Source organism: Leishmania major, chromosome 17 (assembly GCF_000002725.2).
Source record: "Leishmania major strain Friedlin complete genome, chromosome 17".
Classification (NCBI taxonomy): domain Eukaryota; phylum Euglenozoa; class Kinetoplastea; order Trypanosomatida; family Trypanosomatidae; genus Leishmania; species Leishmania major.
The window spans coordinates 472,916-493,540 of NC_007258.2; the positions used below are offsets into that span (position 1 = coordinate 472,916).

At 65.8% G+C, this 20,625-nt stretch overlaps 1 protein-coding gene across 1 annotated transcript; it reads left to right on the forward strand.

The window, feature by feature from the left end:
- Nucleotides 1–851: 851 nt before the first annotated feature.
- LMJF_17_0990 (conserved hypothetical protein) lies at nt 852–20,297 on the forward strand (the record flags this gene model as incomplete). Its single annotated transcript, XM_001682304.1, has 1 exon — nt 852–20,297. The coding sequence occupies one exon, from the start codon at nt 852–854 to the stop codon at nt 20,295–20,297; it is 19,446 nt and encodes a 6,481-aa protein (XP_001682356.1).
- Nucleotides 20,298–20,625: the final 328 nt, after the last annotated feature.

Genomic DNA, 20,625 nt, shown 5'->3' on the forward strand with positions numbered 1-20,625 from the left:
GCGTCTGTGGAAGAGGAGGCCCGCACTCCACCTTGGCGAATTCCGCGACGACGCTGGTAACTGAGGCAGACGGCGACCTTCTCGTGCCACCGTTGATGCACTTTGTCGAGGATGAGGAGGCGCTGCGGTATGTTGCTGGGCTGCTGAACCGCCGTCGCATTGACGAAGTCGCGTCCGCTGTGGAGGCTGTCGAGCACGCGTCAGCAGAGGACCCCTCGGAGCCGACCAAGGGGCTGAGTCGCGCGGTTGTTCTTCAGCGCGACTATGTGCTTAGCGCTACACAGAGCAAGTCCCTTCACGCGCTCATGATGCCGAGCAGTGGCGCGCAGAGCACGATGAGCCACCGCCGCGCATACCCTTCTACGTTCGTGCCTGCGAGTGCTGCCACGAGAGACGCGATGAAAGGTGTAGTGACCGGCGGCGATGTTGGGATGGGTGCGCAGGGCCGTGACCGCTCTCGTGCCGCGTCCTTCGATCAGCAACTCCATTCGAGAGGCGAGGAAGAGGCCGCAGCAACGACGATGAGGTCGGCGAACACAGGCAGCGCTAACACGGGCTCGCCCACTTCCCCGTTAGCTGCAACTGCCTCCTCGTTGTATCTGACAGCTCTGACGAGGCCGCTGTGTGACACCGGCAGTAGCGACGTGTACTTGAGCTGCACCAGCAGCGGCGATGCCGCGGCAAGCAATCACTCCGCTGCCCAGCAGCGTAGCGGCAGGTCGCACAGTTCTCTTGACGCAACGAAGTCAGGCGGCTCTGCCTCGACCGCGGCTGCCTCGTCGGCCGCCACAGCAGCGTTGCAAGGGGCGGATAGTGCGTCAGAGGGGCGCACTGCCGCCGCCGGTGCTGCGATGGCCTCCGCGCCGCCGATCGACCTGGAGGGTTTCTGTCTCGCCGTGCGCTACAACGTGTTCGCCAACTACCGGACCCTGCCCGTGCGCTGTGCGCAGCGGTCTTATGAGCAGCTACCAGTGCGGTATCGCGCCGGGCTCGAGGCGATTTCGGCCGATGTGCTTCAGCAGCAGCAGCACCGTAACCAGCAGCAGGGCAGTGCCGATGCGGTCAGCGCCAGCGATGAGGCTGCCAATGTCGCGGTGTCGACGAGTGTCGGCAGCGGCGGCGCCGCGAACATGGGCCACCCTCGTGGCCGACGCTCCGAGGGGTCTTCGGCGGGCTTGTCAGCAGCCGCGCCAGGGACTGTGGGCTACGTCACAGAGGGTTGTCGCGACTCCGTCACCTTCATTGGCACGGGCTACTACGGCGCTGGTGCTCGTGGCGGTACATGGCCAGCCACCATGAACCTCTCCGGGAGCATCAGCGCAGCGTCGACGGCGACAACTCCAGCTGCGAGCCCCGGCTGGCTGAGCAGGGGCGGAAGCATGTGCCTCGACACGTCGGTGTTTCCTTCGCTTCCCTCGTGCGCTATGGAAGAGCGAGCGACAGCGACGATTGCGTCGCCTGTGTCGGTCCTCACAACCTCTACACCAGGGGGCGCCACTGCGCCCGGGGCGGCTGTCTCCCCACTGCCTTCGTCGTCGCCGACGTCTGCTGTGACCACCACGTCGGCCACAATAGGCGACGCAGCCGCAGGGGCAGGGCTTGCCTCCAGAGTGGCGCTGCTGCATCACGTCCAGCAGACCATTCAATCCTTCATCGCGCGTGGCGAGCGGGAGGTGGCGCTGCACTTTATAATGGCCACCGCCCCGTACCGCTTCTGTGGCACGACGGACAGCGACCGCGTACTTGCATTCTTCAACCAGATTCGCTTCTTCCTGCCGTCCCCACGCTTTGGCATTGTCATGCTCGCGATGGAGGCGTGGCGCTCCCTGTACCGGCCGAGCGTCGGAGCCGGGGCAGCGGACTGCACGCACATGACACTGGAGCTGCTGGCGCTGATAGAGACGTACCTATGCCATGGGCGCACGTACGCCGAGTACGTGTCAGGGTTGCTCATGCTGCGTGCGGTGTTGGCGCTTGCTATGGAAAACAGCACTTTTTGCAGTCGCACGGCGGCGGCGGTGCTGCTGCAGCACCGGTCCCTGCTGCAGGGCCGCTTGCCCACCTTCCTGCTCGCGGTTTGGCTGATACTGATGGAGCTCTACACCATCGACGACACCGTGTTGCCACCACGACGGGTTTTGCGCGACCTCGCCGCCAACGCCATGCAGGACCTGTTCACGGTGGCTTTGGAGCTGCACATGACGCTGCCGGTGCAGAACGTCGTCGCCAACGCCGTGAACGTCTTCTTCGCAGGCCCGCAGCCGCAGCCTCAACTCGGCCTCTCTCCACTCGTCACTGCGTTCTCTGGTGGGGCCGCAGTTTCGGTGGAGCCGGCCCATCGTGGCGGTGCTGAGGCGAGCAACAGTAGTTCCATCAATGCCAAGGCCACGGCGGCGGCGGTGAAAACCGCGCACTCCCTGTACTCAACCGCTGCGAGCAATGCCGGCAAGAACGTTGACTCTGAAGCCATGATGCTTCCGCTTCCTCTTCGCACGTTGGATGTGCCTGCTGCTGCCGCTGCTGCAGTCGGCGTCGGTGTCGGCGTACGGGGAAGCGGAGTACCAGGATCAGGAGCTGCCCGAAGCCCGTTCCTTTCCCGGCCTACACCCAGCATCGGAATGGCGGCCTCGGACGACACGGCAAACACCGCGGCGGCGCCATTGCAGCCGCTTCGCGTGCCTGAGGCTGGTGGGGCCTCGGCGGCGGCGTCCGCCTGTCTCTCTCGCGACCCAACCGAGAGCAGCCAGTCGACGCTGCGAACAAGAGTCGTCACACTAGCGTCACCGGTTCCGCAGGCGCCAGCGTTCTCGTATCGCGCCGTCACGAAGTCGATGTGGGCTTCTGTGAAGCGCGCTGCGCGGCGCCTCGCCCATTCAACATCAGTGCCGTCGCCGTCACCAGCGCTAGCCACCGCTGCCGCCGTTGACAGCCGCCGCGACGCGACTGAGGCTGCCGGCGCGACACAAGACGCAGCCAGTGACGCGTTTGTGGGGGTGCTTGAGCCGTCGGCTTCCGATCTACCTCGACGCGTGGCGTCCGCGCGCACCATGGCCACCAATCGACACCCGTCGCCGCCGCTGCTTGTTGAAGTTCTCGAGGACATTTTCCGTGAGTCGATGGAAGCTGACTTGTCAGAGCACGCGGAGGCGGTTGTGCGGTCGACGGGCAGTGTGCAGCAACGAGTGCCCCTCTACACAACCTCCGCAGCTGCCGGCAGTCACTGGCTCGTACAGAGCAGCAGCTCACCTTCTTCCCAGGTCGTGCGACGGGTCGCTGTCACGAACAGTACCGCAGGCGGAGGTCGTGGCACCATGCGGTCCCCGTACCACGCACTCCGGCAGCCCAGTGCAACCGGCTCGCCATTGTTGCGTCCGGGGTCGTGGGCGCAGCGTCGACAACAGCGACGCAGCTTCAGCGTCACAGCTGCAGCGGCCACGACGCTGGGGCTGGAGTCGTCGTCAGCGTTCAGCGACTCGTTGTGGGGCGACACTCCCTTCGATGGCACTGCGCCCAACCGAGACGCGCTCTGGACATTACCGCTGGCACGCGCTCTCCGTGCGGCCGGCCGGCCACAGACATTGGAGGCCACCGTGGCGGCGTCGACGCTCACGCTGGGCGCGTTTCTGTGTGCGTGGCGAATTGCAGGCCTCTCCGACGAGACGGACCCTGACTATGCGGGGAGCCGCGCATCGCGGCATCCGAGTGGCATGGCTACGGCAGCTGCGGCCTCACTTGGCGCCAGCCCTACAGAGGTCTCCATCGTTCCATCCGGCGAGCCACCCCTGCCGCGCTACTTCGGCCCTGCGTCTGGTGGAGCCGGAGCGGGCGACGCTGACCCATTCACCGAGGGTTGTGTCCTTCCGTTCTTGACGTCGGAAAGCCTCGTCGCAGCTGCGGGCCCCGGCGTCCCGGCGGGCTGTCGGGACTCTCTTGGTGAGTCGGTCGCGCTGCCGTACCCGTCACCCGCGACGGGTGGCTCGACGGCGATGCCATCTGGCGTCGGCGCTTCTAGTGGGGCCTTTGGGGCCTCTACAGGTGAGCCGGAGAAGCCGGTGCCGATGCTGCCGACGCCGATTTCTGCGCTCGCCAGCCGCACCGGGGCGTCGCGGTGCCGCGGAAGGTTGCTGGCATCCACCGCCACCGATGCGGATCCGGAGTGGCAGAGTGTGGAGAGCGCTGCGACAAACGTGTACGTGCCTCCTGTGGCGGGCGTGGCGCCCCCCATCGTGCGGGCTTCAGGCGCAGCCTCGAGGGCGGCACGGGATGAAGTGTCGGCCGCCACGCCGGCTGTGTCTACCGACATGGTGGCACTGCTTGCGGTGTCACCATTGGCAGGGCCAAGAGCAAGTCCCTCGCTACATGTGGCTCAGGGCGCAGTAGCCACAGCCGCAACGGCCGGAAACGGGCTGGACAACACGAGCGCGGATCATGTGACACCAGCAGGACTGCCAGGAGTTGCTGCCGCCGCCGCCGTTGCAACGCCAGACGCAGCCCTCTTTCATAGCTTGGCATGCACGAACGGGAGCATGCAGGGCGCAGCCGGTCTCGTAGCGTCAGCGACAGTGGCAGGTCGCCAGAGCGGACTCCCCGCTACCATACCGACGTCGACGGCGGGCTTGTGCAGGGCGCGCGTCCCTCCCACCGCGGCGGCGGATGCCAGCGTCTCTGACGACTCGCGCTCACAAGTGGGCGCGCGCGGCGCTGACGATACGGCGAGGTCCACGATGACGGCGCCGAGGCCCGCTACGGCTACTGGTACTGCCGATGGTCGACCGAACGTGGCAGCAACAGTAGCGCAGACGCCGTCCCTCTCTTTCTTCTTGCCCTCGTGGGTCGCGGTGCGAGTGATGGAGCGCTGCGTTCGTCCTTGCTGGGACGCCACCGACCCTGCCGCACTGTCCTCCACAGCAGACGGTGTGAGGACGGCAACGAGGCGCACAAGCGCCGTGGCGGTGACCAAGGAAGCAGAAATCCTCCTCAGCAGCGTGGTACCACTCCTCTCCCAGTACTACGTGGACGCGCTCTCCGCCAGCGCCGTGACGGCGGCGACGCAAGTGCTCGTGAACCGTGCCATTCAATCAGTGAAGTCTCTCTCGCAGGGGCTGCGTGATTGCAGTAGCCGCCTCGACGCCAACAGTTGTGGCGGCGCACCTACCGAAACGACAGCGCGCGCAAGCTCAGGCGGCACTACTCTGCCCTCCTCGTCAGCGTCTCCCGAGTCTAACGTCGCGCCACGTGACTCAGACATGGGTGCCCCCCACAACGGCGCTGAGCCACCGGCATCATCGCCGCGTGCGACAGCGCCCACCGACACCGCCTCTCCTGCCACCGCCGCCACCCCCTCGACACCATTCGCCTCACCGTTTTCGACTTGGCCGGCAGAGGACAGCGCCCTCGTGGACGGAACAGAGTTGCTGAACGCTATTCTGTTCATGACGACGGTGGCAGAGCGCTATCCTGCTGTGTACGAGCGCATGATACATCAGAGGCTCTACCCGCTACTTCATCACATATTGCTGCTGCACAACGCCGCTGTCGAGGAACCGCAGCTGTGGCTCTCCATGCCCCTCTCCTCTGCGGCGGTGGCCGCACACCTCAAAGTCGGTGACCGAGCGGCGGCGGTTCCTCCTCTGGCGCCGCAACAACAGCAGCAGTGCAACTCGCAGTCCGCAACCACTCCCACTGCCATGGGGGGCGAGGCGGTCATCCAGCGAATGCGGCTGATCACCGCCCGGACCATGTATCAGCGCCTCGCAATGCCGGCGCTGGTTCTCCTCTCGTACAACATGCCCGACGACGCATGTGCGCGTCGGTGCTACCCACTGGTGGTGCGGCTGGCGCAGCTGGGACTGCGACGGCCTTTCTCGATGGCATCCGTCACCACGGCATTGTGCATCTGTACCGTGTACCCGCCCCTCTCCCGCGTTTGCCAGTCCGAGCTGGTGCGAGCGATGACCGTTGTGCTGGCAACCCCGGATGACGGGCTCAGTGACGGAGACGACGATGGTGCCAACAACGCGGCGGCGACGACGGCGTCGCGAGAGGCAGAGGTGGACGGCGTGAGGGTGACGCTCCACTCTCGTCGAGTACCGCCGCAAGCCCGGCCCGAAGATGAGCCGCGAGGCACTCGCGAGGAGGATGTCATGACGAGCAAGCCAGCCGGGCCGGCTCGGGGTGCAGTGCTGTCGCCTAGACCCCTCCCAATGGCCGCTGCTGTCGCAGCGGCGTCTCAGGCATTGCTGCCGAGGCCGTCCTCGCGTCGGGCCGCGCCAACCACGGCTGTCGCGGCCACCAGGAGTGCGGCCCATCCGATGTGGAGGAACCGGCTGAACCCCCAGCTCTTTGTCCCTTTCTCCACAAACGTCGGGCACCTGCGCCTCCCTGCGGAATTGGTGCGGGGCGCGCGGCGCAGACAGGCAGCTCAGACGCGCCTCATCAAGCACCACTGCTTCCGCGCCATGAGCCTCTTCTACAGCAGCTGGGAGGGCACTACCCTCTTCTTCCTCGAAGTGTGCCTTCCATACTTGTGGCACCCCGATGCGCAGCTTCGATTGGAATGTGTGCAGTGCTGCATGCGCTGGCTGCTGTCGGACTGCTGGCACTCCACGGATCAGGCATTGCTGCATCACCATGCCACCACGCCCACTGCCAGCGCGGGTGGTGTCGATGCAGCTCTGTCGACGGCGCTGACCTCGTTCCGCGGTAGCGTGACGGCCGCCGTCACCCGTGCTCCAGTGCGCGACCCGCGCACGACCGCGAACAGCGGCAGCAGCCCCAAGGGCGGCGTGCACGGGACAACCGCGCTGCGGTGCCTCACAACCCTTAGCGCACCAGGGCCGACACAGGCTGGACAAGTGCGCGTGCCGTACCATGCGCCGCCCCGTCGGGCCGCAAAGGTCCTTCGCAGTGGTGTCTCGTCGGGGTTCGACGAGGGAGCAACAGCGGGGCTGGCGATGCCTGCTGCCACAACGCGAGCATCAGCGATGCCGATCTTCACGGTGCAGCATCACGGACGCACGCACGTCAACGCTCTGCGAGAAGTGGTGCACCACTTGGTGGAGCTGGCCGTCTGCGACCCGGAGCCGCTCATTCGGAAGTGCGCGCTGGAGAGTCTCTCGCCGGAGACCTATCCTTTGCTGTACCCCCATGACCCATTCCTGCACCAGCTATTCACGGTGCTGTGGGATAGTCACATGCCGAATCGAAGCAGAGCAGCTGTGCTGCTCTGCGCTCTGGCGCCGCTGAACCCGTCCTCTATCTTCCCCCGCCTCCGCCAGGTGTTGGTCCAGTACACAGAGGACTTGACGAATAGCATTGCGCGACTAGCAGCTCCTTCCCTGCCTGCAACGTCGACCTCAGCGCCCCTGCCCGTCGCACCACCCGGGCACATCCACGAGGACGCGCTCTTTGTGTTGTTCCAGATCACGTCTCGGCTGAAGCAATCAACACACCTCTACTTGCCGCAACTTCTGTCGATTGTGTCTTCGGTGCTGCGCAGCAGGTCGTCGCCGCGCGGATCGGTGCTGCAGGCGTTGCACTTCCTTGTTGCCTTGCGCGAGGACAGCACCGAGGAGCAGTCGCCACTCTTCGCTCCCTTTTTCGACCTCGTTGCCCAGCAGCTGATTGACGGCGACGGCGACACTGCACGCCTGCTGGCGACGGTGGCAGCACTGCAGAGCTTGCTGCAGCAGTTCACCGGCTCGGCGCACTCCTCATCGCATACCCTGCCGATGGTGGTGGAGCGCCTGCACTCGCTACTGTACCGCAAACCCTCCGTTGTGACGGAGTTCGCCATGGCTGTGCTGCAGCTACTGGGCACAATCAGTAGCATCGAGCCGTGGGACCCTGAGGCGGCGCCGCGCGCACCGGCGCTACTGCGTCGACCGCAGAACCGCTACGCCTTGCCGCCGCTCTCCTCGTCGGCTGGCGTGCTAGGTCGCGGCAGGGCAGTGCGCTCAAGGTGGCTTGACAGAGATGAGAGGGCGGACACCGCTGCAGAGGCACTTGCGCAGCTGCAGAAGGCGGACCGCTTCGCCCCGTTCACGGCGCGCGCGTGGTGCGACACGGTCCTGCGCGCGCTGTTGCGCACCGTTTCCGGATACGTGAATGGGACGATGAGCCAGACGCAGGGAGGTCTGTGCACGTGTCTCGCCGCCATCATGAACATCTTGACCAACACCGTGGCCATTCACCATCTGGAGTTGTACCTGCCGACGGTGCTGACGCTCGTAATCGACCTCCTCGAGAAGCGGCAGACGCGGTGGCGCGACATCGAGACAGCGTATCAGTCGTCGGCGGTGGGGCCCGCAGAGGTAGGTAAGATCAACGACTCCTCGGAGGCGATACGGCAGCTCTTCCTGCGGAGACTGTTTGACCTGGTCCTTGTTGCCGGTCGCCGTATTGGTCCGATGTACCCGCTGCTGAATGTTTTTCTGCGCCGCAGCTGGAGGACAATGTCACCGCGCGGCCTTGTACAGTGCTGCGAGGTACTTGATGCCCTGTGCTGGGCAGTGCCGGACTTGCTGCGCGACGACTACGACGTGTGGATCCCGTCGCTGCTGGAGGCACTGATTCAGTACGACGCGCTGGTGGTGACTCACTGTCGCGCGCACGAGGGGGTGCCAGACAGCGCTCCTGCTGCCGTCAACACGTCGACAGGAGCCGCGGCCACCGGCACAGCCGCCGGCGCCGCTGTTACGCCTGCAGAGAGTGAAGAGACCCCAGTAGCGCCGGCCAGCACATCGCGGAACTTCTCAGCGTCGGCGAACCGTATGAGTCCCGCCCGACATGGGAGCGTCGCTGCGGATGCGAATGACAGCGGCCGCAGCCCGCTGAAGATGCCGAACACACAACCACAATCGCTGCACAGCGCGGCAGTTGCTGACGGTACCGAGGAGGCTCCGTGGGAGCAGCAGCTGAAGCTTGTCTATCAAGCCTTGACCCTGTGCTTGACATCGTTGCAGCCGCTAGTGCCTCCGCTGGCGAAGAGGTTCGTTGCGGTGAGCCTGTCTGAGTGCCTGAAGTCGTCACACGTGCCACGCCGCGAAGCAGTGCGACGCACCGCAGCGCCGCCAGCAGCGGCCGCACCAACGGATGGCCGCGCGGAGCAGGGCAGCGGCTTCGATGCGGCGCACAGCGCCACGCTCGCCACATCGACGCGTTCATCGCTGCAGAGTCTTTGGCCAGCTACCGTCGCCACGACGGCGTCAGCCGTTTTTGATCTAATGGCGGACCCGCACGAGGAGCTCATCTCTTTCCTGAACGCGTGTGTCTGCCGGCCTCTGCTGGAGTACATGGTGCACAGTAACCTCTCCACTGTCTCCATGAAGCTGGTCAAAAACTTGCTGTCACGTTTGGAGTCGCTGAGTGCCGTGCACGAGGAGGCGCTGCAGCGGTTGTGGGGCGCCATGAGCCGGCGTACCGCGTCGCTGCTGTCGCAGCCCGAAGGCAACAACGGCCTATCCTGGATACCGGACGTGGCGAGCGGCACTGCCGCCTGTCCCGATGGCAGCGTTGGCTCGCTGGCCGCGCCGGCGCGCGCGCAGCTGGAGGTGAAGCTACGCGAGGCGCGAGAGCTGCTACATCTGCAGCGTGCGCGGCAGCACGGGGAGGGCGTTGGCTCGGCCAACGTCAGCGGCTGCGGTGCCGGTGCCTTCTCCTCGATCGCCACCTTCAACTCAGCGCCGCGATCGGCGAGTGAGGCGCTTTGGTTCAAAAACGCTGCGCTCAGTTGCATGTGGGTGCAGAGCGCCGACCGCGCGGTGACGGTGCGGCGCTACTTTCCTTTCGACGCGGTGCACACCTCCTGGGAGACCGAGGGAGAAGTCCAGCTGCTCGGGTGTCTGCTTGTGTCGGCTGCGTGGCACCACCCACCCTCGACGACCGCGTTCGCGACGACGCTGCACACGTACTTTGCGCAGCGCTTCGGCCCTGACAGCGTTGCGGTGGCGTACGTGCGCTGTATCTGCTCCAGCTACTATAATTTGTGCATGCCGCTCGCGTCTGCGCATGACGAGGAGATGGCGGTTAAGTGGGCTGTGCAACAGCAGCAGCGAGTCGCAAACACAGGCTCTGGCAGCGACGCCGGCACTGAGAGCGACACCTTGTTCACCACCGCGACGCGATTGGCTGGGATGCGCGACCCCGGGTTTTATTATGCCGCTGGCCAGATCATGCGAGAGGGCAGCGCCGACGTCATCCTCCGTCATCTGAGTTCTCCTCTCACCCAAACAGCCGTGGCAACGGCGCCTGCGCGGAGGAACACCGTCGTCTCGCCGAGAGATGGTGCCGCATTGCCGGGATCGTCTGGCATGGGCAGTCGTGCCGTCAGTTGGGAGGAGGACGCGCCGGCGCCTGCCATCGCGGAAGGTGAAGGCACATCCGCGCCCTCCTCTGCCGCTGCGACAGCCTTCGTTGGTGCATCGGGGACACGCGCGACGACTCGATGGGCCCAGGGTAGCAGCGCGGCAGCCTCGCTAGGCTCTGCTCTGACCACCACCGCCATCGTGTGCGGAGACAGCGCGAACATGGCGTTGGCACGTCCCATGACGGCGTACCCGAGCATGGAATGCCTTGACAGCAGCAGCGACGGACGGCATTCAGCTGAGATGAACACGACGGTGCGCTTCTCCGACCATGACGAGGATCAGGACGGCAACAGGCGCACGTGGGCGGATTCGCACTACGCACACCACGCGAGAAGCGGCAATGGTGGTAGCGCGATGCCACACCGGCCGCACATCAGCTCCCAGCAGCTAAATGCGAACCAGCTCCATCAACTGCAGTACCCGTTGCCGGCCAGGACAGCCACCTCGACACCCTTCTGCGGCCCCAACTCCCTCCCTCGCACGATCACGGCACACAGCATCAATGGCGCAGATACGTCGCTGTTAACGACGCATAACCACAGCCCCACCACAGTCACCCTGGCCATCCCCGTCGAGGCGGGGGTCGGCGGCTCCTTGGACAACTACGTGAATGCCTCAGCGCCCGTGGGTGTGCCTGGCCCGCGCAGCGGAAGCGGTAGTGGCTCCTCGTTTTATCCTGGAAGCTTCTTCACAAGCGCCGTTGTCGCGGAGGGGCGGGTCGGCTGCGATGGCGGTGCATGCAGAGGCGTCGTGAACAGCAGCCCTCATCGCCATCACCTACACGCCTCGCTCGGCGCGGGTGGTGGGGGGTCGTCAGCAGACGTGGAGTCGGTCTACGGGCGCGGTGGCAGCGAGGCCGTGCCGCCTGCGCACGCGCCGGTCGGTGGCGGCACTGGGGCGCACCTCACGACCCCCATATGCCGACCCTTTCAGCTGCCCCATCCACAGCCGTTCCCGGCAGGACAGTCGTACGGCCCCTACCCCATCAGCAGCAGGGCCTCGCCGAATGTGACCCTTGGCCAGCAGCCAGCGGTTTCACCGTCAGGCAGTGCAGGGATGCTTTCAGTCGGCTCGCTCACCGCCGCCTCAGTCGACCCCCCCCGGGGCGCTCTGGGACTTCCCGCTTCGGTCTTCAGCCCTGTCGGTGGTGCTGGTGGAGGCACACCTGGAGCGGCTGGTGGACCTGGCGGCATACCGCCGCGATGGCGCTTCGCGTCGATCGCGGCGTCTGTCACTGCCGTCGATGCGGCGTCTCCAAACAGCTTTACGACGCCACCGGCTGGTGGTGGTGTCGGTGGCGCTACCCTTCCTTTCACTGTGGCCTCCCATGATGCCGCAGCGGTGCAACAGCATGCGTGTCGGCGACTGTCGCCCCTCATCTCCCATACGCCTCTGCATCACCACCTGTCGTGTGGTACAGTGACGCCAGCTACGGCAACTACGCGGAGCCGCGGTGGCTCGGGCAACGACTTGAGCGGGTACCAGTTGCCGCCGCCGCCGGTGCAGCACGCGCAGAAGCCGCCGCCTCCCGCGCCTTTCTCTGCCGAGGCGAGCGCCACCTCGGCTGCGACTTGGACAGCCGCAGCCGGCGCGGTGCGTTCGACGGCGACCACGGCGACGGGTACTCCGCCGCTGAGAGCAGAGATGCGCATCTTGACATCGGCCGTGCAGTCGCCAACTGCGACTACGCAGATGGACCACGATGACTCAACTTCGCCGGCTGCGGAGGCTGCTTCTGGTAGGGTTGGGAAGGAAGCAGCGACGTCGCCGTGTGTGGTGAGAGAGATGTCGGAAGCGTGTGCAGCTTTTGCATCGGCGCACGAGGCCGGCGAGGTGGCGCACAATAACTCGCTTATCGCTTACTTCGAGCTTCATCGATCTATTTCCGGGCACGGCTGGCGCTCGTGGTGGGAGCAGTTCTGTCTTTACTTGCTGCAATGCAGTCCGGACTACTGCATTCAGGCCTGCGAGCCCTTTGCGCGGCAGCACCACATTGCCTTCTCGTACTCGGAGCTGCTGCCCTTGGCCCTCTTGTCAACGCTCCCGTCCTGCACCGTGGCCGAGCTCGTCGCGTGGCTTCGGGCGCTGCGCGACTTCTACGCCTTCCACACCGACCCTAGCGCTCCTGTGCCGCAGCAGGTCGCCTCTGGGGTGGCGCGCGTCGCACACGATATCCGCCTTTACCACCGCACATTCTTCCCACCAGAGGTGGTGTCGCGAGTCGTGGATGTCTGGCTGCCGGAAAGTGTCGTGGCGGAGCTCTCGAATCGCTCGCTCAACCCCCCGTTGCGCATCCTGTACCTGGAGCAAGACCTGGCCCGCTTCTTCTCCTGGGGATGTACGGCGCTGCTCATGGTGTCTGCCGATGACGTGGCGAGCGCGTTGGAGCGGACGCTATTCGTGCAAGACCCGCGCTTCCAGCAGTGGCTGAGTGCGGCGGCGGCGACGGCATCAGAGATGCGGAGCAGGGGCGGGGCAGTTACCCGTTCTCCAGGACGGTGGCGTCGCAGATGCAAGGCTGTGGTGAGGTCGGCGGCAGCGGCCGCTAAGTCGTCGTCGTCGACCATCGACATCCTAACTCCGTCAGCGCTGGAGATGCTTGGCTTCCACCACGCAGCCGCGCTCGAGTATGTGCGAATGTACGAGGAGCAGCAGCTGAGTGAGCGCGGTGACAGCCGCCACGGTGTGGCAGCGGGCGAGGATGAGGCTGCACAGCGTAGTCCAGGGCCAACATCGAAGGACACGGCGACTCGGCACCACTCAAGCGCCGCTGCTGCTCGGTTGATCATTGGGGCGATGCGCTGCCACATCTGCCTGTGCGACTTTGAGGCGGTGCTGCGACTCTGGGAGGCCGTTAAGGGCAGAGGCGCTGCCGACGCGACCACATCGATGACAACCTCTTCCCCGTCTCAAGACGCTTGCAGCGAGGCGTCCGACGGCGACAGCGGCTCGCCCGTGGTGTGGGACGGCTGCGGGCGAGATAGCTCGTGTGTGCTGAGTCCTGAGACAGCGCGGTACGTGGTGATGTCTGCCCAGGCTCTTTCTCGGTGGGACTACGTGCAGGAAGCCGCCCACTACGCCTTTGGTCGCGGCAGCGCTGCCGGGCTTTCCTGGACCACCGGTGCGCCGCACGCAGCGCAGGGAAACACGCCCAAGCCGGGCGGGCCTGCTGCAAACTCTGCCGTGACACCACAGGTGCAGCGGCTGCAGCAGCCACCAGGCAGCCCTCGGTGGGCGGAGGATGTGGGAGAGGAAGGGCGCGCCCAACAGTTCCTGGACGAAGTGTTCTCGTCGGACTTGCCGTCCAGCCCGGGCGGCACGGTCGAGCACCGGGCGGCCGATCACACCCGCGAGTCGCTCTTGCAGCGGCAGATGGAGGTGTTCGTTGGCGCGGCGCTCGTGGCGGCGCACGATTACGACGGCGCGAAGCGGGCCTTGACAGCCGTCCGCGACGGACTACGTGACTCCTACGCTGTCTTTCACAGCGATAACGATCGCGTGAAGCTTGAGTGGAGCAGCATCTTTCAACAGCTGTCCGACTTGGAGGAAGGCATGCACACGCTTGAGCAGGTGCCCGCAGCCCAGGAAGGGGTGGCCGCCGTGTCGACAAGCACGGAGAGCGGTGGCACGTCCGCGGCGTGGTCAGGTGCGAGGTTGCCAGCTCTGGATCGCGAGATCAACGGCAAGCTCTTTCCCGAGGTGACGGTGCGGCGTCTGCGCAACATCACGTGCCGACCGGTTTCAGCCACTACCACGATCCTGCAGCTCTTCATGATCATCGCCGTCCGCAGCGCCATCGCCCCTGTGACCTGGCAGCTTGACAACGTCCTCGCCTTGGGGGAGAAGCTTGAGAAGGCAGGCCAGCCCATGCGCGCTGTGCAAGTGCTGCACCATTACGCCAACCTGCCTGTCGTCGCCACGTCCTTCACGACCACGGCGATGGAGTTCAAGCACCAGCTGAATCTCGAGATGCTGCGCCGTCTCATTCGCAACTTGTCTAGAGAGGAGGACCTACGCGAAGTGCACGCCTATGTGCAGACAGTGCTGCGGAACGACCTGTGGCTAGCGCGCCGCGCCGCTACGTGGCGGATGAATGCGGTGTCGCCAACATCCTCATTTTCGGCGTCACCGTCTGCCGCAGCTGCGTCGTCATCGTGGCCGCTGCGAAACCAGCTTGGGATGGTGGATGCTGCTGCTCCGTGTGGTTCCATGCTCACCGCACAAGAGCTCGGCCCGTCGCTGTCGCACTACCAGGTGGATCTACTGCTTCTCAGTGTCGCATGCCGGCGTCGCCTGACACATGTCCTGCTGCATCGTGCGCCGCTTGCACATCGGCCCTCATCGGTTGCTGTCACTTCGGCCACGTTGGACACGTCTGCGCCGCTCGCAGACGCGACAGTGTCCAGCTCGGCACCGTCGTGGACTTTGGACACGGTGCGGCACCCCACCAACATGCTCTCACTCCCTATCAACGTTGATAGGAAGCCTTGCCGTGTCGCAACGGATGTCGTAGAGGACGAGAAGGCCACCGGCACAGATTCCCATTCACCGGCCGGCTCGTCCATCACGCGCCAGCCTAGCGACTTTCCAGCTACAACTGCGGCACCGCTGTCCGCCCGGAGCGGCGCTGGCTCAGCAGCAGCAGTGAACTGCACCGGTGACGGTGCAAGCTGTCTTCATGACTCTGCAGAGAGCGGGCGCGTAGGCAGGAGCGGCACTTCACCGGCGCGGGAGCAGCGCGCCAAGATGGACGAGGCAGCCGCTACCGCGATGGGGGAGTCCGTGGAGGCGAAGGAGGAGGCCATTCTCTCGCTCGAAAGCGTCACAGGGAAGACGGCGATGTTTGCTGAGTACTACCTGCTCGAGCAAGCTGTCGCGGTCACCTGCTACGTGCCATCCGTATGGAGAGAGTTCGGGCTCGTCTTGTTTGATGTCTGTATGGCCATTCACGCGGAGTGGAGGTCGACAGGGGACGAGGCGACGAAGCGGAACTTCCTGGCACAGTCAGCCAAGGCGATTCACGGCCTGCAGCTTGCAGCGCAGCTGTGGCGCAGCCAGTCAGAGTCGGTCTTCAGCCGCGGTATCGGCCCCTTCCCCGCCACGATGTTGCGTCGCCACGGGCATGCACGAACAGCGTTGCCATCGGCCCACTTGCTCTTAAAGGCGCTTCACTTGGCAGTCACGTGCGAGGTCATTGTGCAGGACGATGCGCGGGCTGCTGCAGCCAGCGCCACCGAGGCAGCAACAGCGGCCACCGCCGCAGCGGTGGTGGCGACTCCCAGCCTGTCGCTTGCTCCGTTCTCTGCATCTTCGCCGGGGTCGCGACCATCCTCGTTGGGAGCCTGCAGCGGGACCGCGAAGGCCGCAGACGGGGCGGAAGTGGCAAGCGGTACAGGCGATGGCGGTCGCCCGTGTAGCGCGTTCACGACTCCACGGTCCTTGTCCGCGAGTCAGCGCACAGAGCAGCCTCGCGCGGGGGCGTGTGAAGCTGGGACGACAGAGGGGACGGAGACGGAGAACAGTAGGGACCCGACGGCCATCGAGAACAGTGCCGACACCACAGCGCAGCCTTCTCCGCATTGGGCCTCGCAGCCACAGCCGGCCGCTGCTGCCGCCGTTACCGAGCAACAGGGCGGCTTTGCCTGCCTAGACTTTTCTGCCGCCTCGTACCTGCAGTGGGCCGCCGTCGCTCCGTTCCTGCTTGCGGCCGCTACCCGTCACCACAGCCTGTACGCGGCATTGCGGGACATGTGCGTGCAGTCGCGCGACATGCTGCGCCAGCTGGTGTTCCCCCTCATTGCAGCGTTTGAGCATGGGTATGGGACGATGCTTGCGCAGCAGGCTGGCCACCCTCGCTATCACAGAGCCGCTGCGACTGAGGAGGCGCCTGCGGCGACAGCTTCCCTGCACCTCACCAGTGCCTTCGTTGCTTCGGGGCGTGAAAGGCAGGAGGGTGGGCGGCGGCGGCAGCAACAGCAGCAGCGGAGAGGACCCAAGGCTTCCGCGCGTGTGCTTGAGGGCGAGGATGGCGACGAGCATGTCGCTGGCGTCAGCTGTTCCAGCTCCACTGAGGCGCCGTCGCTGTTGGAGCACCCGGGGATGGCAGAGGGAGACACCAGCGATGCTGGTCTGATCGCGAAGCGCGCGGCAGGGACGTCTGTCATAGAAGTGACAGACAGGCGGCAGAAAGGGGGGCGCAGAGTTCCCCGCGCGGCGCTGGCGACACCATTGCTGCCCACCCGTGCCGGCACCTCCGATGGTGAGGCGGCAACGCTCGGTGGCCCAACCGCGTCGTATACGGCGTCGGCACCACACTGTCTTATGTCTCCGCTGGAGCGTCCGCTGGAGGAGGCGGAGCGGGAGGTTTGCTCGTCGCTGTTAGCCGACATTGCGGCCGCCGGTCCTGGTCATCGGCGGCTCATCTACGAGGCCATGCAGTTGCGCAGCTTTGTGCAGGGGCTGTGGGCGGTGCCGACGGCGGCATCACAAAGGCGCAACTCGTTGGGGGCAGCGATGAGGCAGGACGGCACGGACACATCGTTGGCGTCGTTGGGTGTCGTCGAGGGAGCACCGCCTTCAGCACAGCGCGCACGCGAGGCGGCGTCTAGTGGAGCTGCGTCGCATGGGGCTACCAGGGGCAAGGGCGCTGGCTCGGGCTTCGTCGCCATCGACGACGCTGGCGGCGTGCAAGAAGAGATGGAGCTGCTCTTGGACGGCTTCTGCCCCTTGCCGGCGCCACTGTGGCTGCTTCCCAGCGTGTTTGGGGTGGGGCTGACGGCAGGGGACGCTGGCGGTAGCAGCGCTCACGACAACACCGGCGGTGGTGAGGGTGCGAGGGCCGGTAAAGCCCACTCCGGCGGCGTCGGACCCGGGCCGGATGCGGCTACTCGAGGCCGTCCGCACGGCGGCCAATCAGCCGGGCCGACCTCGCCTGCTTCCATTGCGCCTGTCACACAGACGGCTGGATACCGCGGTGCGCGAGTGGACGATGGAGGCGGCGGCGTGGCAGGGCTGCCTCGGCCGTCTGCAGTCGGCCTGCCAGCTTCCGCAGCAGCTGCCCATGACCAGCGGGCCGCGCATAGTCCCACAACGTCCGCTGTCAGCTTCACACCTGTGACGGTGCCCACGATAATGCATGTGCGAAGGTACGCCGTCCTGAAACCGGCCCCGCACCACCAGTGCGAGGAGGTCATCTTTGTAATGCTGTCGGACGGCTTGGTGTGCCGCTTCCGCCACGCGGCCCCGGCGGCGACTACCAAGAGCGGAGAGGCCCTCGGCGCGTGGGAGTCGCCACACGGCGCGGCGGAGTCGGCCATCGTGCAGCTGGGCCCGCCGAGGAGAAGCGGTGCTGCCTCGGTCGGCGCTGGCGCGCAGGATGCCCCAACCGCCAGCGGACACGCCGGGGCAGGCCGGTACGTGCTTCCCTGCGCCTTGATGGAGCAGATCGCCTCCCTACTCCTCAGCCATCTTCCCTTGACACACCTGCAGCGACCGTTTGTGCTGCCTCTTGCGGTGCAGGATTACATGACGATGCTGCCAGAGCACAGAACGTCGCCGCTCATCCTCGACGCAGCAACGGCTGCGTCAGTGCGGTCGGACGACCCACAGGGATGGCGACATCACATGACGCTGCTCACCGGTCCGTCAAGTGGCAGCTCGGCTGCTTCGCTCCGCACCGCAACACAGCTGCTGGCCTGGTCGTCTGACGCGACTCGCACACCGCCGTCGCTGTATCACCTCATGGATGACTACACAGTGCACCTCCGCCTCCGGGAGATGGCTTTGGCGGCGCAGGAGGCGGTGGAGGCCTACCCCGCACTCGACCTAGACGCAATGCAGATTGCCGCAGAGACGGGCCGGCGCCCCGGCGTATCGGCGGACAACGCCTACCCATTCAACTGGGCCTATGGCTATCCGGTGAGCGCCCCGCCAACGGCCGAGGCGGCGGCCGCGCTGACGAGCTCACACAGGTACCGCGACCTCGTACAGCGGCGCCGCATGAACGAGGAGCGCTTTGACCAGCTTGTCGCCGCGGCCTACGATGACGGCTGTGTTGGGCCACTCATCGCGTTCCTTCAAGGCATGCTCGCCGCCCGACCGCCACCGCCGCCGTCTTCGTCGTCGCCGCCAGCGCCAGCAACGCAAACTGGAGCGGCAGCGCTCGCCAACCCGGCAAGCACCACGGCGACGACGACATCGCCGTTTTCCGCCTCCTCTTCCGCGCCAGCGCCACAGTCTTTCCGCTCGCCAGAGGAGACTTTCGCGATGCAGCAGCGCCTCTACGCGTATGCGGCCGTGCTGCCGCGCACAGAGGCGCACTTGCGCAGTGTCCTGGCAGCTGTTTCAGCCGTTGCCGCAGGCGGCGAGGACAACTTGACGAAGGAGTCATCGACGCCCTCGTCTTCATCGTCGCCGCTGTCGCCTGCCGCGTCGCCGGTCCTCAACACGAAGAAGCGGCATTACGGACACCGGCAGACCGTCGCTGCCACACAAGCTACTCCCCTCTCGGCGCGTGAGCTGCAGGCGTGTCGGCTTGCTCTTTTCCGCTTGGAGAGCGCTCGCTGCAGGCTTGCCTTGAGCGACGCATTCAGCGCCGACAGTAGCAATGCGAGTCACTGGCTCGAGGCGCGCCGCACGTATGCGAAGGAGCTGTCCGAGTGGAGCGTCATGGAGTACCTCCTCGACGTACACACGCGCGAGTGCGGCACGGTGCTCGTGAACACATACGATGGCCATGTCGCGGTGCACGCCCTGGGGCGGTACTGCCTTCAGCCGCCGCCACGGCAGAGTCGCGGTGCGTCCGCGAAAGAAACAGCGACATATGCAGCTGACATCGCTCCCCTTATCGTGAGCCCGTTCCCGACGCATGACGCAACGCTGTTCCGCTTGACCCCGGTGCTGGTGGCTGGCCTCCCCTTGCAGAGTGCTCACGCCGCCTTCCAGTACCACGCCAGCTCCATACTGTACGAGATATTTCAGTACGTGCGAGATTTGACCGGCATTGCCACCTACGGCGTCGACTGCGTGACGGCGTTCGCGCACGCTGCGGCGGCACCTAATGCAGCGCCTTCGCCCTCGTCACACACCTCCTCGACAGAAACGCCGCTGTCGACGTGTAGATCGTCGGATTTCTCTGTGACCGCGAACGGCGACTTGTGGGCTGCTGGGCCGAGTCGTCGTGCGGCACTGCGACCAGAGGGCAGCCGTGCATGCGCATCGGGTTCGGTGAACGCCGGTGCCGCCTCGGAAGGCGCCCCGGAGCCGAGCGCTGCAGCGGCGCCACGACGCGCCGGCACAAAGGCCGCTGTTGCACCGACAAAGAAGCAGCGCGAGCCCCCCCCGCCGCTCGAGTCTCTGGTCAGCGTCCCCGCGGCCGTGGCCTCCACCGCGCCCTCTTCCGCTTTCGGTGCGTTCCCTGCGCGTGGCGCGGCGCTGCGCCATCCGCACTCGCCGCTCGATGATGCCGCCGATGCTTCAACGCTGCCTCTGCCGCCACGCTGCTTTGACTCTAGCTCCTTCCGATTGAAGCTATCATACGATGCGCTGCTCGTCCTGCACGAAGAGGCTGAGCGCAGCGGGCGGGCAACCATGCTGCGCTTGCTACGCAGCCAGCGGGAGGCGACGGAGGCGCAGTGGCTGCACGTGACACCGACAAGTCCGTCCCAGGACGGAGACGACGGCAACGCTGTGGAGGCAAAGCTGTCGGCCGCGAGCCACGGTGCAACGGGGGTAGAGATGGGCAGGGCTCTGCCGTCGCCGCTGTCGAATGCGGCGGACGACGATGACAACGATGACGACGGCGCCCCGCGCTCGACGTCTGCGTTTGACTTGGCTGCCGCTATGATCACGGCGGCCACGGATGAGAAGAACCTGCTCGGGGTCGATGGTTTATGCCCTCACACGTGGCGGCGGTGGGCACCGCACTGGTAGGGCATTTTGCATGCGCGATGGGGACGAGGCCTCTTGTGGTTGCTTCTTGCTGCTGTGTTCCTGTACATGTGCCCCTGTTTCTCACGACAACAGTGCTGCAGCCTGCACCTCTATGCGTCTATCCACGCGTGTCAGCGCGAGCTTCGCGAGGCTGAAGGAATGAACGCAAGCCACAAGCGGCGACGAGGTCGGCATCAACCTTCTCTTCCGCTCTCCTTCTCCTGCCCTCACTGCACTGCAGCGGCGCCGACGCACGACACGAGGACGCAGAGACCAGCGAGGCGGCTCAGCTGCTCGCTCGCGCCGCCGCTCGGGACGCCCTCCCTCG